Source organism: Nerophis lumbriciformis, linkage group LG35, assembly GCF_033978685.3.
Source record: "Nerophis lumbriciformis linkage group LG35, RoL_Nlum_v2.1, whole genome shotgun sequence".
NCBI lineage: Eukaryota > Metazoa > Chordata > Actinopteri > Syngnathiformes > Syngnathidae > Nerophis > Nerophis lumbriciformis.
The window spans coordinates 18,489,925-18,507,122 of record NC_084582.2 but is presented as its reverse complement, the minus strand read 5'-3'; the positions used below and the strand labels follow the sequence as shown (position 1 = coordinate 18,507,122).

The 17,198-nt window shown below is 37.8% G+C and overlaps 1 protein-coding gene across 3 annotated transcripts in view; it reads left to right on the top strand.

Annotated features, from left to right (window-relative positions):
• Nucleotides 1-17,198, top strand: part of stag2b (STAG2 cohesin complex component b) — a 50,305-nt gene that overhangs the window by 11,102 nt on the left and 22,005 nt on the right. For all 3 annotated transcript variants that reach the window (XM_061927923.1, XM_061927922.1, XM_061927924.2), the window contains exons 9-27: nucleotides 1,159-1,232; nucleotides 1,308-1,431; nucleotides 1,859-1,957; nucleotides 2,107-2,186; nucleotides 2,358-2,465; nucleotides 2,881-2,992; nucleotides 3,082-3,199; nucleotides 3,292-3,395; nucleotides 5,674-5,766; nucleotides 5,856-5,945; nucleotides 11,978-12,181; nucleotides 13,000-13,070; nucleotides 13,209-13,296; nucleotides 13,432-13,512; nucleotides 13,591-13,683; nucleotides 13,825-13,999; nucleotides 15,370-15,509; nucleotides 15,625-15,726; nucleotides 15,819-15,967. In XM_061927923.1, coding sequence (XP_061783907.1) covers nucleotides 1,159-1,232; nucleotides 1,308-1,431; nucleotides 1,859-1,957; nucleotides 2,107-2,186; nucleotides 2,358-2,465; nucleotides 2,881-2,992; nucleotides 3,082-3,199; nucleotides 3,292-3,395; nucleotides 5,674-5,766; nucleotides 5,856-5,945; nucleotides 11,978-12,181; nucleotides 13,000-13,070; nucleotides 13,209-13,296; nucleotides 13,432-13,512; nucleotides 13,591-13,683; nucleotides 13,825-13,999; nucleotides 15,370-15,509; nucleotides 15,625-15,726; nucleotides 15,819-15,967 — 2,105 coding nt within the window. The remainder of the gene's footprint in view (nucleotides 1-1,158; nucleotides 1,233-1,307; nucleotides 1,432-1,858; nucleotides 1,958-2,106; nucleotides 2,187-2,357; nucleotides 2,466-2,880; nucleotides 2,993-3,081; nucleotides 3,200-3,291; nucleotides 3,396-5,673; nucleotides 5,767-5,855; nucleotides 5,946-11,977; nucleotides 12,182-12,999; nucleotides 13,071-13,208; nucleotides 13,297-13,431; nucleotides 13,513-13,590; nucleotides 13,684-13,824; nucleotides 14,000-15,369; nucleotides 15,510-15,624; nucleotides 15,727-15,818; nucleotides 15,968-17,198) is intronic.

Sequence of the window (17,198 nt, the reverse complement as noted above, 5' to 3'; positions counted from 1 at the left end):
GTGCAAGCAGACACGTTAGCTCAAGCATCCACGATCCATTCACAAATTGTGGCGTAACTCGCCAGACGCTGCCTCCCAGTTTTCGTGAAGCTGTGTTCGTCTGTCATCCATCGCCCCCATGACTTCACTTTGAACGTCCTGTTTACACCCATGTCCACCGTTTGGAGTTCGTTCGTCATACCTTAATGATGACTCCAAGTGGAAACTTTTCTTTCGGCAGCGTCTTCCCCTTGAAAATCACCACAGGTGGCAGTTTCTGGCCATTAGCATAGCAAGCTAGCACAACAGTAAAAGCCGACTTCTCTTGCCCCGTTGTGCGTATCTATTCTCTACCGTGCTGGTGCCCTTCTTCTCCACAGTGTGCTTCACCGGGATGTCGAAAGTGAGCGGCACCTCGTCCATGTTGGTGATGTGTTTGTCTGCAATTTTTTTTTTATTTACAACGCACATAGCAGCACTATATGCTCACTAGGGGCGTGCCTTTAGTGTCCTCTCTCACCTGAAACCTTCACCCTTTAACGTCCGCATGCTTTCCTCAGTCACGTCCGCCTTTCCTCCATATAAACAGCGTGCCAGCCCAGTCACATAACATCTACGGCTTTTGGAACTCAGTGCACACACAACAAACTATCTGGATTCGATAAGATATTCGATAAGGAATTGGTGCGATAAGAGGATTCGATAATGGCATCGTCATCGATAATTTCTTAACGAACATCATCCCTTAAAGTAACACTATCCAGTAGCCAGTATCTAGTTTAGTTCACCATGTGTTTTTTCCTTTTTAATGAATCAAATTTAGGTGGAAAGAATATTTTCCTTTTAGGTCTGTCTGCCTAGGCTGTCACACATGAAAGTGAATCTGTGAATAATTTTAAGTTGTAACAGAAACTTATAGAGCTGCACCAACATGCATCATGTGAGTGACTAGTGTTATTCAACTAGCGTCTCCTGTTTTTTAACTGGGTTATATCCCAGCAGGTTCCACCTGGCATCCATCTGCTTTTTCACTCTGCAGCCTTACCACAGATTGGTGGCATGTTTGGCTGCCACATATGTGTAATTTTTATTAAACTTGTGCTGCAGAACTTATACCTATTAATACCTCATCCACCCCAGACTATTTCAGGTAATTTACGTATTCTCTTTACATTTCAGCTCCAAGAAAACCAGGATGAGATTGAAAACATGATGAATGCAATATTTAAAGGAGTCTTTGTACATCGCTATCGGTATGGTACCACATAATTATATTTAATCATAACAATTTTTTTTTATCGTAACCAATAATTACAATGTTTCAACAGTGATTCAATAGCAGAAATCAGAGCCATTTGTATAGAAGAGATTGGAGTTTGGATGAAACTCTACAGTGACGCCTTCCTTAACGACAGTTATCTAAAGTATGTGGGATGGACAATGCACGATAAGGTGGGTTTGGTACCCAACTTAACTTTTTCAATTTAGTCCTCTTTTTTTGGGATTGATACATTTTGGATGAATAAACATTGACCTCTAGAATTTTTGTTTTTGTTTGTTTTGTATACATTTGCTATAATGCCTGAATGATATGTGTATGTCTATCTCCATTTGTGCCACTAGAAGTAATCAAATTGACAAGAAATTGTTGTTTTTTCCGGATGCAATCAAATCCAAGTTACAATGCCAAAGTATAAACACGAAAACGCTTGCTCTTGGTGTTTGTTACATAAGGGAAGTGCAATTTTTACGTTTTGTTTATCTTGAAAATAAACTTTACGTTAGTATTTGACATATATTGCTAACCATGCCTGTTACAGAATACCTGCATGATTAATTATTGGATTTTCTGGTTTACTGTCTTGATTTTTTTTTCCAGCAAGGTGAGGTACGTCTGAAATGTCTGACAGCTCTGCAGGGTCTGTACTACAACAGAGAGCTCAATGCAAGGCTTGAACTCTTCACCAGTCGCTTTAAGGTCAGCTCCACCTTTCGGACATCTTAACCACTACACCTAAACATACTTCTTGGAGGCTAAATTTTGATAACATGTCTGGTAAAACTGATACAAATGAACTTTTTTTTACCGAAAGACTTGTTAAATTTGTCGTATGATTTTTCCCCCAGGACCGGATTGTCTCTATGACCCTTGACAAGGAGTATGACGTTGCAGTGCAAGCCATTAAGTTGCTCACTTTAGTTTTGAAGTAAGTTCTAAACTCTTACCCCCTGTTTACAATGTTTAACACTGTTTATCAGCTGAAAATAATCTGCTTCTCAAGGACAACCCTTTGTACTCACACAAAGTATCACATACAGCACAGAGGAGTCACTCGCTGCAACATTGTACTTTACCGGCGTTCTGTTTATTTCTGCAGTAGTACAGATGAGGTATTGACTCCTGAGGACTGTGAGAGCGTCTATCATCTGGTCTACTCGGCCCACAGACCTGTTGCCATTGCAGCAGGAGAATTCCTCTACAAAAAGTATGTCAGACTTCAATTGAGCTTTTCACTGTCAGGATTATGTTCTACATTGGGAGTCTGTCCATAGCCGAGCTTTGAGTCTTATTGTTTCGACACAGAAATGATATTATTTGGGCCCACCATGTTGAGCATTCACACACATTTTCCAATAGTTGTACAGAAACATCCTGTAAGCGTTTAGTCATGTTTTACAAAAGTTGTAAAAGATATGTTGTTACAAACCATATGCTCATTGTGCTTGGATTACAGTAAATACATTTAATTAAATCATCCCCACTAGAATTAGCAGATAATTTTTAATTGTGTGTTATCCAATAGTTGTGGGAAAAATGTTTTCTGGATAACCAATTGATTGATGGGTTTGTAGGGATAGGCTTTTAGTGTTCCTAAGACTTCAATTTTGTATCACTTGAAGATTGTTCAGCCAGCGGGAACCAGAGGAGGAAGGTGCCCCCAAGAGAAGAGGCCGACAAAGTCCCAATGCCAACCTCATCAAGACCACTGTCTTCTTCTTCCTGGAGAGCGAGGTATAGTTCAGGTTTTTCTCATATCTCTTCACTGATTGTTTCCAAGCTATCAAGCCATTCAATGTGTAATGTTATAAACATGTCTTTAGCTCCATGAACATGCAGCCTACTTAGTGGACTCTCTTTGGGAGTGTGGTGCTGAGCTACTGAAGGACTGGGACTGTATGAGCAGCTTACTGTTAGACGATCCACTGCCAGGAGAAGAAGGTATGACACAAACCTCTTGCAATCACGTGTTGCCAGCCAGTGGCATGCAGCAAATGCATTCATTATTAACCACAATGTTGTGACTTTTGTAGCTCTGACTGACCGGCAAGAAACAGCTTTGATTGAAATCATGCTGTGCACTGTACGCCAGGCTGCTGAATGCCACCCACCCGTTGGAAGAGGCACAGGGAAGAGGGTAAGATTTGCATGGGTTAAGTGGAAAATAATAGTATTCAAGGTTTTGATATGGTGTTGTTGATTACATATTTGTGTTTGTATTTTTGATTACTAATATCTTAAAACTTACAATGTCAATACCTGAATGACCCAATAAGTCTAGAAAGTTTCATATTTCCCAAAACAGTAGCTCCTACTGTAATACAAGACTGTCTCAGAAAATTAGAATAGTGTGATAAAGTTCTTTATTTTCTGTGATGCAATTAAAAAAAACAAACATCATACATTCTGGATTCATTACACATCAACTGAAATATTGCAAGCCTTTTATTATTTTAATATTGCTGATTATGGCATACAGCTTAAGAAAACTCACATATCGTATCTCAAAAAATTAGAATAGATTTCCTCAGACCAAGTAAAAAAAAGATTTATAACAGCAAAACAAAATCAAACATTTGAAAATGTCAATTAATGCACTCAGTACTTGGTTGGGAATCCTTTTGCACGGATTACTGCATCAATGCGGCGTGGCGTGTAGGCAATCAGCCTGTGGCATTGCTGAGGTGTTATGGATGCCCAGGATGCTTCAATAGCGGCCTTTAGCTCATTTGCATTATTGGGTCTGGTGTCTTTCAGCTTCTTCTTCACAATACCCACACATTCTCTATGGGGTTCAGGTCAGGGGAGTTGGCAGGCCAACCGAGGACCGTAATGCCATGGTTAGTACACCAGTTGCTGGTGGTTTTGGCACTGTGGGCAGGTGCAAGATCATGCTGGAAAATGAAATCATCATCTCCATAGAGCTTTTCAACAGATGGAAGCATGTAGTGCTCTAAAATCTCTAGAAGCGTCTGACTTGAGCTATGGAAAAGAAGCACTGGACAGTTGCAGAGTGGTCCAGAGTCTTGTTTTCAGACAGAAGCAAGTTTTGTATTTCATTTGGAAGTCAAGGCGCTAGAGTCTGGAGGAAGGCTGGAGAGAAACAAAATCCAAGTTGCTTGAAATCCTGTGTGAAGTTCCCACAGTCAGCAATGGTTTGGGGAGCCATGTCAGCTGCTGGTGTTGGTCCACTGTGTTTCATCAAGTCCAGAGTCAATGCAGCTGTGTACCAAGAGATTTTAGAGCACTACATGCTCCCATGTGTTGAAAAGCTCTATGGAGATGTTAATTTAATTTTCCAGCATGATCTGGCACCTGCCCACAGTGCCAAAACCACCAGTAACTGGTGTACTGACCATGGCATTACTGTCCTCCATTGGCCTGCCAACTCCCCTGACCTGAACCCCATAGAAAATTTGTGGGGTATTGTGGAGAAGAAGCTGAAAGACACCAGACCCAATAATGCAAATGAGTTAAAGGCCGCTATTGAAACATCCTGGGCATCCATAACACCTCAGCAATGACACAGGCTGATTGCCTCCATGCCACGCTGCATTGATGCAGTAATCCGTGCAAAAGGATTCCCAACCAAGTACTGAGTGCATTAATTGACATTTTCAAATGTTTGATTTTGTTTTGCTGTTATAAATCTTTTTTTTTTTTACTTGGTCTGAGAAAATATTCTAATTTTTTGAGATACGATTTTTGAGTTTTCTTAAGCTGTATGCCATAATCAGCAATATTAAAATTATAAAAGGCTTGCAATATTTCAGTTGTGTAATAAATCCAGGATGTATGACCTTTTTTTTTTAAATTGCATTACAGAAAATAAAGGACTTTATCACAATATTCTAATTTTCTGAGACAGTCCTGTATATTCTGCATCTTATGTTCCAGGTGCGTCGTCTACTTAAATAAATTATAAACAAGATCCTTGTTGTTATGGTATATTAAAGTTCTGTTATGAGGAGGCATCTTATCTGATGTTTGCTTTCATGTTTATGTTCTGGATAAACATCTTCATTTTGATTCTTACAGTTTCTCCACATTTCTCCATTATAGGCCTTTTTTTAAGTCTGAAACTAGTTGCACTCTACACCTATTTTAATGTATAATATATTAACTAAGCACATTTTTATTGGTAAGAAATAGTGCAAAACTATATTGTTTAGTAAAATGTGTACATTTAAAAGCTTTCCCCTCATTAGATTTCTAAAAAACGCCCCTTTTACAATCTATAAAGAAATAGTGTATAGAGCACTCTTGCAGGGTTCATCGAATCAGTTTTAATGAATTTGATATTTATATTGATGGTAAAAAAAGTGCATCAAGATAGAAAATGTTATTGTTTCTTTGTTGTCTTATGTGGGGTAATTATAATTTAGTTGCTTCGCAATTTGCATGTGCATGTTTAGGTGATGACAGCAAAAGAAAGGAAGACTCAACTTGATGACAGAACCAGAATGACAGAGCTATTTGCTGTGGCTTTGCCCCCTCTGCTGGCCAAGGTATGTCATCATTCCTTTTCTTTGACTTGAATACCGTACTTGAAATCTTTTTTCTCAAAAAGTCATGATGTTAAATGTTTATTATGCAGTATGCTGTGGATTCAGAGAAGGTGACCAACTTGTTACAGCTTCCTCAGTTCTTTGACCTGGAAATTTATACCACAGGACGTCTGGAGAAGGTGAGCAAAACTTTGATTTGATTGTAAAGCTGTTCAGTGCTCATTAGAATCTGTGGAATGCTATACAACCAAATGTTTTGGTTTTTTTCTAATAATTATATAGTTAATTTAATAGCATGTTTCAAATTAAATATAAGATTTTGACATACATATGAATCCTGCTTTTATTGGGTTTCCCGGCTCAATATTTACTGTCTCAATGACATGACCTTATGAGTTGAGTTTGTGAGACCAAGCATACGTTTCAGTTAATAAGGTCAAACACGAAAAGTGGAATCCACTCTTTTCAAACTGTATAGCCAACCTTAACACACCAACAGCAGCGCCCAGTTTCAACACTACAGTGACAGCACCCACATATGGCTGTCGCTCTCCACACCAACATACAACACTGCCTCATTACCCACCAATCATAGGCAATCCAGCAAGGTGCTTTCATTAACACTGAAATTCGGAACATCGCCATTACGATATGAGTCGTTTTTTTCGGCACATTCTGTAATCTGTAATGCTGCTGGTTTTGCTACATTATTTATGACAATTCGTTGTGGATTTTTATGGTAAATTAATTACTTATATGGTTGCACGGTTGAGATGATATGCAATATAAATGATATACATTTTGCAGAGGATAGAGCCTTTAATTCTATTGTTAGATTGTGATAATGCATGTCGATGACACATTTTAGCTGTTTTACCACAAATTTGAAAGCGACAAGCAAACAAACACTTCCTCAATGCACTTTTTGAATTCTCGCTAGGGGCTAATGTCTTCTCCACAGTGCAAAGACTCTTCTTCCATGGCGGCAAATAAACTAAGTTTCTTACAAGTATCATGCCAGTCGGAAGTGGAATAGCTAAACATGCTTCACTGCACACCATAAAAAGATATGCTAACCGCAAGCTAGAGCTCTTAAAATAAAGGTAGGTGGATTGGTGCAAATATCGACAGTAACAATATCAAGTAGTACAGTATCAGGTCGATACCACAGTAGTTTTATTGATATTTTTTACTATTAAAAAATATTTTATCCTTTTTGTTAATGTTTACAAACTCAGCAAATAGCTCCCTGGACACAAGAGGACTTGAAGGGCAAAAATCAAAGACTTTAAATATGAGCCAAAAGTGGGAAATTATTTAAAATTGTAATGATACTGTTACACCGCCATCCTCTGTTTTTGTCTGATTTATATTTGCAATCAAAAATGTAATCATTTAAGGATTCTGAAAATTTGAAGTATAAGTATTGGAATGACCGATACTGTCCCTGTAAATACTTTGTATTGCATCAATACACAAATTTGCAATGTAGGCCAAAATTAATATGAGGTTGTCAAACAATAGAAGAATATGTGCTTATAAAATTGAACAGAAGTGCATATATCAGCAGCTAAATTAGGTGCCCTTTTAACTCGTGTTTAAATTGTTCTTATTATAATTTATGTACCAAATAATATATTGTAATTTATGTTGTTATGACAGGAGGCTGCAAAATATATCGCAATATAGATTTTAGGCCGTATCACCTATCCCTGTTTAGTTATTGTATTTATATTATTCAAACATTTAAATTAATATTTTAATCATCTTGCTTGCCATAACATTTCGTTAAAATATAAAGGCATTGTTTTGAAACAAATGTTTTATGTTTTACATATTTTAAGTACCATATTTTTTGGACTATAAAATGCTCTTAAAATCCTTTAATTTCCTCAAAAATCGACAGTGTGCCTCATAACACAGTGCTCCTGATGTACACATTAATTTTGGTTGTGCCTTTTTGAGAATATAGAACATTACACTTAAAGCTCAAAAATCTGTCAAATGTCTATTTCGACTTTGGTAGACTACGAATTTTGCACCGCTTGAAGCATTGTTGGCGTATTACTGCTACTGTAATCAGAGGTGCTGTGCTTCAACATACGGGTAATATTATGGCACCTATTAGAGAAATATTTTTTTCCTTGCTGTTGTGTATTTGTGATCTCCATAAATCCCGAAAATTTGCACCGTTCGCCATTGTAGTCCGCGTCGTAGTCCATAAGCTTCTTCTTTTTCCCAATTCTCTTGTTGTGGGCTATTCATCATCCCCTTTTGCCATTTCTAATATAGAGTAACATACAGTTCTGACCTATATCTGTCAGTCGACTCGCTATGGAAGTGCTAACAACTACCAGTATAACAAAGATAACGGGGAGAAGACACTGTCGAAGTGGAGCTTCGTAAAAAAGACTGCCCACAAAACAGTGCACCCTGAAGAGACCGCCAGAAAGCTGCTTGAAAATGGGCCGTAAAACATAATCTATGCAACATTTTGACCAAAGAACCGCCATTACATGTTATGTAGACCACAAGGAAGTGTTTTGAATGTAGAAAAAAATATTTTAAAAATTACCCACTTAGTGCACCTTACAATCCGATGTGCCTTTTGTATGAACTTGAATCGGCCGTACGCATTATAATCTGGTGCGCCCACTGGTCCGAAAAATATGCTAACAGTTTGGGAACTGTTAAAGCACTAACACCATTTTCAACGTTAAGATGTAAACAATACTACTGATACTAACAATGAACAAAAACACAAATATTTGTCTTTAAATATATAGATAACGTTTATCTAGAGCATTTGTATTAGATATTACAAATTGCATGATGGCGTCGTGTTCACTCCAACACTGTGTTACCTAACATAATGAAGAATCATGATTAATAATCGTGATTTCAATATTGATAAAAATAATTGTAATTATTATTTTGCCCATAATCATGCAGTCCTATGTGTAAGACTAGACCTCATGTATGAACACTATTTTTATCTATATGGACAAAAAGTGCAGTTACGTTTTATGTCAAAAGGGTGCCATCTTGCGAAATTTTCACATTTATTTTTGTTTATTTATAGTATTATTTTGTTTCTGCCATATTACTTTGTTTATAAGGCTTGTGTTGCTTTCATATGCACATTCAACTTTCTACTTGAGCATATTGAATGTGTTGTTTGTGTTTTCTTTTTAATAAAATGTGGTTAAAGTTCAGTAGAAGTAGTTTTTGAAAATTTTTTGCACATTTTAAAATTACCGTGATCATTTTGGTCACAAAAACCGTGATAAGAAATGTTCATACCGTGACATCCCTAATGTATATGTACAGTATGTATGTATGTATATACAGTATTTATGTATATGCATATATGGATGTAATGGTATGAAAATGTCTTATTACGGTTTTTGTGACCAAAATTTTCAAAAAGTACTTATCCTGAAATCTTTTAACTCAGTTTTACCTAAAATGATATCCTCAAGTAATTTGCATAATTGTTCTATTGATGATATGATTTTCTTTAAAAAGGTTCAAAAAATCTATACATACATTTTAAAACCAATCTGATTTTATTAATTAGTATCAACATATGTTTTTATTGTTTTGCCATATTTTTAATTGTCGCTGCTTTTTTGTACAAGGTACTTTAAAATTTTATTGAAAGTGCTCACACAGCTCTGCTACAGCTACAACCCCGCTCCCCTCTGTGGATAGCACAGGAGGTAGGGATGCACACACACAAAGGGCTGTAAGCGCGCACAGAGTGATCCGGGACACTTCTGCTTCAATCACTTTTCCATTTGGTTATGGTTTAAGTTTATTTCAAACATGCTATACAGTTGGGTGAAAATGTTACTCTAGTTTGATCATATTTGGATGGATTAATTTTGGAAGTAAAACGCAAATTAAAGGGTAAAATCCGTATTCGGACGTGTGCTGTTTTTAGTCGCAAATGCGACTGAAACGCTCCGTACAGCCCTGATGTCGACAAAATGTTACACTCCGAGCCGAAACAGGATGTTGCGATTACCGTACGTAAGCAAGACACGCAATTGTCTGGAGCGGAGGCAGCATGTCTGCGATGTGGACATACTTTAATATAGCTGAGATATACCCGTGGACAGTGATCTGTAAAATGTGCAATGTGCCTAATATTAAGAGGACAGTGGCGGCTTTAAAGGAGAGAAAGTACAGTTGGCGCAGCAGCGCGAAGCAAGTGTGACGTCAGACTAACTGCACCTTTCGCTGTTCGTTGTGGACATCGAGGGTCAGAAGTAAAGAATATCTAAACACGAGTAACGGGTAACACCAGAAAAAGATTCTAGACTTGTTGTAAGTCGTTTTTAATAAAGAAAGTCACTAAAAGATTTGGCGAAGTCTCTAGAAACTTGAGAAATTCTCAACAAAGTACATTGTACAATAAGCAGCAACAACTGTAATATAGAGCAGAACGATATTAGAAAAATACATCTGAATACTAATTAGTAATAACAGATTTGTTTTTAAGTGTATGTATTATATTTTTTTTAGCTTTTTGAGAGGGACAAGCAGTAGGAAATGGTTGGATATATGCATCAGCGCTGATTATGCAAATTATGATGTCATATTATCCCAGTGAGCCATGCCCATATTGCCACAAGTACCGTATTTTCCGCACTATAAGGCGCACCGGATTATTAGCCGCACCTTCTATGATTTACATATTTCATAATTTTGTCCACCAATAAGCCGCCCCGGACTATAAGCCGCGCCTACGCTGCGCTAAAGGGAATGTCAAAAAAACAGTCAGATAGGTCAGTCAAACTTTAATAATATATTAAAAACCAGCGTTCTAACAACTCTGTTCACTCCCAAAATGTACGCAAATGTGCAATCACAAACATAGTAAAATTCAAAATAGTGCAGCGCAATAGCAACATAATGTTGCTCGAACGTTAATGTCACAACACACAAAATAAACATAGCGCTTACTTTCTGAAGTTATTCTTCATTCGTAAATCCTTCGTCTTCGGTGTCCGAAGTGAAAAGTTGGGCAAATTTACGATCCACTGGCAGATGTTGGCGTCGTCTGGCGCTGCCTCCTCGTCTTAGTGAAGGTGTGTTCGCCTTCTGTCTTCCATTGTTCCCACGCAGTTAGCAGTCTAGCTTCGAATGCCCTGTTGACACCAATATCTAGCGGCTGGAGGTCTTTTGTCAATCCACCCGGAATGACGGCGAGTATTGAATTAAGCGTGTCAGCGTGTCTCTCAATGTGCTGTTATGAGCTAGCAAATATAACAACTACACTACCCAGCATGCAACGATAGTTACGAGCATGCGCGGTAGCCCTGAGAAGTTCCCACGCAGTTAGCAGTCTAGCTTCGAATGCCCTGTTGACACCAATATCTAGCGGCTGGAGGTCTTTTGTCATCCACCCGGAATGACGGCGAGTATTGAATTAAGCGTGTCAGCGTGTCTCTCAATGTGCTGTTATGAGCTAGCAAATATAACAACTACACTACCCAGCATGCAACGATAGTTACAAGCATGCGCGGTAGCCCTGAGAAGTTCCCACGCAGTTAGCAGTCTAGCTTCGAATGCCCTGTTGACACCAATATCTAGCGGCTGGAGGTCTTTTGTCAATCCACCCGGAATGACGGCGAGTATTGAATTAAGCGCGTAAGCGTGTCTCTCAATGTGCTGTTATGAGCTAGCAAATATAACAACTACACTACCCAGCATGCAACGATAGTTACGAGCATGCGCAGTAGCCCTGAGAAGCGATGTTGTATGCTGGGAGTTCGAATGTGGTTATGAGCACGCTGTGAGAAAACGTTGAGAACTCAGTTAACACGCCTCGTCTGCATTATTTATAATTAGACAGACAACACACTTAATAGGAGCCATTTGGGGTCTTTACATAAACACACAAATGGAAATGAAACGTCACATATCCTAGCATGCACCGCGCGCTTCTTCTACGGGGAAAAAAGATGGCGGCTGTTTACCGTAGTTGCGAGACCTAAACTTTATGAAAATGAATCGTAATAAAGCGCACCGGGTTATAAGGCGCACTGTTAGCTTTTGAGAAAATTTGTGGTTTTTAGGTGCGCCTTATAGTGCGGAAAATACGGTATATGGCAATCTGGGGGGAAACCCTGCCCCCTGATGCATATTATTGAATAACACCTACCGGTAATCTTTTATGTTTGCCGTTTCTTGTCGATTACAGCACCTTGAAGCCCTTCTCCGCCAAATACGAGAAATCGTGGAGAAGCACACAGACACTGAAGTCTTAGAGACATGCTCCAAGACCTACCATGCCCTCTGCAGTGAGGAGTTCCCAATCTTTAACAGGGTGGACATTGCTCGCTCGCAGTTGCTGGATGAACTGGTGGATAAGTTCAACCGATTGCTGGAGGATTTCCTACAAGAGGTAGGAGTAACGGGAGAGGCCTTTCTTGTATCAAGGTGACAATTATTTTATATAATGGGTGTCCAAAGTGCAGCATGGCGGCCTGTAGCTCTGTTTCTATTGGGCCACTACAAATTCTAAAGACTAACTCACATGTCCTGTATTTAAATATTACACTAAAAACCTTAGAAAATATTTAATCCGCCCAAATCTCCCAAAAGATGGATAGCTCAGGAACTGAGTTGTTGATTTTTGTACATTCTGTGTTGATAAACATATATACATTTTTTGCAAAATATAGTACGTTTTCCAGTTTGCTCAAGCCCTCAAAAAAGTTTTAGTTGAAGAAATCAAATACCTCAAGCGATTAGATTAGATATTATACTAATTTGCTCTGTTCCCTATAACACAAAGCTAAATTGTGGAGGTTTTGTTCAGATACAAAATGTATCAGTTGTCCTTGCATCCTTAGATTTTCCTTAATTGCGGCCTTTCCTAGGGAAAAACCCCTGTTTTAGATCATAACAATTGAATAGTGATCATGATCATTTTCTTTAACCCAAAAACAATGTCTCCCCCTTTTTTTAATAAGTCTTAATTTCATGATTGAGCGCATTTATCTTGAGGTAAAGGTTTATTCTAATCATAACCATATTTTACACTGCGAATGCCAAATTGCACCAGACATGCCTGGAAGAAGTAAACTAAACTAGTCAACTAAAGTACAGTAATTATTCTAATTAAAAGTGTAAAATAACCCCAATATTTAACAAATGTTGCATGCTAGCATTCTTCTGTGTGATTGATTGAACCAAATAATATCTTATCTACCTATACAGGGGGAAGAATCTGATGAAGATGATGCTTATCAGGTTTTGTCAACTCTAAAGAGGATCACTGCTTTTCACAAGTACGAAATGTTGTTTTATCCAAATGTCTTGATTGCTTCTCTTTGTTTTCTTGTCTTCTTCCTACTACCGGTAATGTTTATTTACATTAGGATGTATGCAAGTATCCTCGGTTTAGTTTCTTTGTTTGTGTCTTGCAGTGCACATGATCTATCTGGATGGGATCTCTTTACAAGCAACTTTAAGTTGCTCAACACAGGCATCGAGAATGGAGACATGCCAGAACAGGTTATTTAAAAACACTTCAACATAAATCATTTTACTCTATGTAAATGAAGCTACCGGTAATTGAAGAATGGAATATTCTCAGTGGGTGTTTATATTTACAATTGTAGTGCTTTTTTTTTTTTTTTTTTTGAGCAGATAGTCATCCATTCACTGCAGTGCACACACTATGTCATCCTGTGGCACCTGGCCAAGTTATCTGAAGGCAGCTCTCGAAAGGTGAGTGTCGCTCTGCCAACTTTACTGCACTTCTTTAAAGCATGGTTGTAATGCTAAACGCTCGTTTGACCTTTTCAGGAGGATATGGTGACTTTGAGGAAACAGATGAGGGCCTTCTGTATGATGTGTCAGCGGTATCTCACTAACGTCAACACCGCTGTTAAAGAACAGGTGATATTCCAATGTCAAATATCAATCGTAATCAAAAAAAATAAAAAATCATTGCCTGATGTTTGTCTCTCATTGTTGTATTTTCAACGGCTACTTTTGCATAGTTATGCATGCAAATGTATTGTTTTCTATCCACTGCAGGCATTCACCATCCTTTGTGACCTCCTGCTCATCTTCAGCCACCAGATGGTGTCTGGAGGCAGGGAACACCTGGAGCCCTTAGTCTATTCCTCAGAAGATTCGCTTCAGTCTGAGCTGCTCTCCTTTATTCTGAATCATGTCTTCATAGATCAGGATGATGATACCAATAGCACAGGTAAAGGCATATCATCTATTTATAGAAATTAATGAATTATGTCCATAGCTTTGTCAATGCTTAACAGTCTTCAGAATTAATCAGTCTACAGAGAAGATAAATGGACAGTTTATTCTTGAAACTTAAAAGGGAACTGCACTGTTTTTGGAATTTTGCCTATTGTTCACAATCCTTATTATAGACAAAAACACATGTTTTTTTTTCCTTTCTAATTTGTACCGGTAATTGTCTTGTTCTAAGTGGCCAGCAATGGTGCTAATGGGAGCAATCCATTCTGCTTCTAAATCACTCTATAAGTGCATCCAAAAACCTCCAACAGTACTTCATTTATGTTCCGTAACCTGTATAATAACTAAGCTGTAACGACATTGTTATTGCAAGTGCAAACACCAAGGAACTGTTTATGTAGTGCAGTAACACGTCGCCTTGTGAGGCCATGCTACGACATTAGCCGTGAGCTAGCTCCTGCTTCAGCAGCTAAATGGCCTTTGAGTTTGTAATGCACAACACAATGCAATAGGAAATCAATCTGTACTGATTAAAAAACATGAACAATCATATTACAGCATATGTAAACTATTTGCACACATTTCATTGTCTGTAGTTGTCACAACAAGCAGGACTTGCTGCATGTATCATAATGAATATTATAGTGACATACTCGATTGAGAGTTGTACGTTTGGTCAAGTTGGCCGAGTAGGTTTCCAGTAGATTTGGGTAAGTGGAAAATTTGTACCACTGCAAGGGTTGTTAGCGCAAACTTCTTTCATTGTAATGCAGTTTTTTTTAGCAGTGTCCTCCTCGCCAGATATGAAAATATATTCCATCGATAACATTGTGTACCACTTAGTGCAGCCAAAGTTCTTCATTTCTGTTGTCATGGTTTGGCTCCAAGTTCCACATTTACACCGTGACCAAGTCATGCTGGTCCTTTGGCATTTAGTTTTTAGGTTCTGCATACACTTGTGAAAGTGATATGTCCTACTGCCTTAAAGCAATTTCTCCAAATAGTTGGGGGAAGACCTGATTAGATTTTGGTAAGATCAGGGTCAGTGTAATCTATACCCATTAATTTCTGAAACGTCTGAAGGACATTCCCTGAAATCTGGAACATGCATCAAATCAAGGACAAAATAGAAACAACTTGGACAGAAATGAAGAACAAATCAACTAATACATCTGTACATTAATTCCCCAAAAATATGTTAATTGATTACATACAAGTAAACGTTTGTTTAAAGTCACCCTTTGACCATTAATGGTTGCACATTCGAGAAAAAGAAGACTTAACGGAAAGTTTGCATTAACAACGGATGTTTGGAAAAAGTTGGTAATGAAAAACAATTTTTTTGTTGATTTTTATTCTTAGATGGCCAACAGGATGATGAGGCTGTGAAGATTGAAGCTTTACACAAGAGGAGAAACCTCCTTGCTGCCTATTGTAAACTGATCATCTACTGTGTGGTAGAAATGAAAACCGGAGCTGACATTTTCAAACAGTACATGAGGGTTAGTTTGTTTTTGTTCATGATTATTCTACTTTTCTTCTCTAGTCTGCTTTGCTATTTGCTGAAAAGAATGAACAATTCGGGGTTTCTAAGAGCTTAAAACATTTATTTTTCAGTATTATAATGATTATGGTGACATCATCAAGGAGACAATGAGTAAGACCCGGCAAATCGACAAGATTCAATGTGCCAAAACCCTCATCCTCAGTCTTCAGCAGGTCAGTGCTCAACATTATCATTCAGTAGCTTTCCATTTGCCCTATTGATCACATTATTATAATTGATCCTTCTTTTGTTCTGTTTCTGGTAGCTTTTCAATGAAATGCTGTCAGAGCTGGGCCATGGCTTTGATCGCTCATCATCCGCATTCTGTGGAATCAAAGAGTTAGCCCGTCGCTTTTCTCTAACTTTTGGCCTCGACCAAGTCAAAACCAGAGATGCCATTGCCATGCTACACAAGTAAGAATTTGCTCATCTCATTGTTCTCAAACTTTTTGGAATGAAAATACAATTTTTACATAAGGAATAGAATGTCATGTAAATGTACTAGTTAATTTTTTGATTTCTGGGAAAATATTATTTGTTGTCAGGTTTTAAAGAACAAACCTGTGGGTGTCATATTTGACAAGCTTATCAAGCTTAGCATGTTACACGTACCTGTACATGTTGGATGGACAATAGATCTCCAGACGTCACGTGACTAGTTTTGTTTAGGGGAAACCGCAGCTAAAATAAATAGTACAAGTGTCAGCTTTAAGCCCTAAAATTTATTGCACATTTTAGTCATATGGATAGTGAACAATACAACACTAAATATAATAGAATTAAATAAAAGGAATCATTTATCAAATTGGTCACTGTCAGTCAAAAGCAATAATTACCGTTCATCTCCCCTCACTCTGAAAAGGTTCCATCTTGTACTATTTTCACGGTAAACAATCTCACTTTGGTTTGTCCAAGTTATTTTAATCCAAATTAGGGATGTAAAGATATGAACATTTGAGATCATGGTTATTGTAACCAAAAAAACTATCACGGTTATTATTATTATCGCGGTATTGTTGAATATGCTCAGAAAGTACTTATATACACAAATCTTATGACCAAGTTATTTTTTTAAATAACTATAAATAAACAGACACACTGTTACAAAACCCCCCACTATTTTGCATGTTGTGTGTTTCTTATGCTTCACTGACAGTGTTTTAGTCGTAGTATTTTATCTGTTTTGTTGGTTAAGCTGTTACTGTTTAAAATATGGATTTGTACTGCAGCACTTTAAGATTAATTTAAATATAAAGTGCTTAACAAAAAAAACGTATTTATTATTTTTGGCGGGCGTTGTCACATCCTTCTCTCTTCAGTCGTCCTTGAATGCATCATAAAACACCTCTCTTCCACCAAGTGTAGAAGGATCACTCTGTACTAAGAGAGCATTGCTTGTTGGTTCAACGTGCACAATTTAATATTTTAGTTGCTCAGACAGCAATGTGCTTATATACGTTTAGATTGGGGTATGTCGTTTCTCAATGAGGAAACAATTGTCTCTTGTTTTAATAATAGCATTTAAGCTTTTGAGCTAGCGCCAGTCAGTCTGTGAGTTTATCAAGTGCAGTTATTATCACGGCTGTTCGATAATCTTCAACGGTAACCGCGGTTATCATTATTATCGTTTATAGTTGCATCCCGA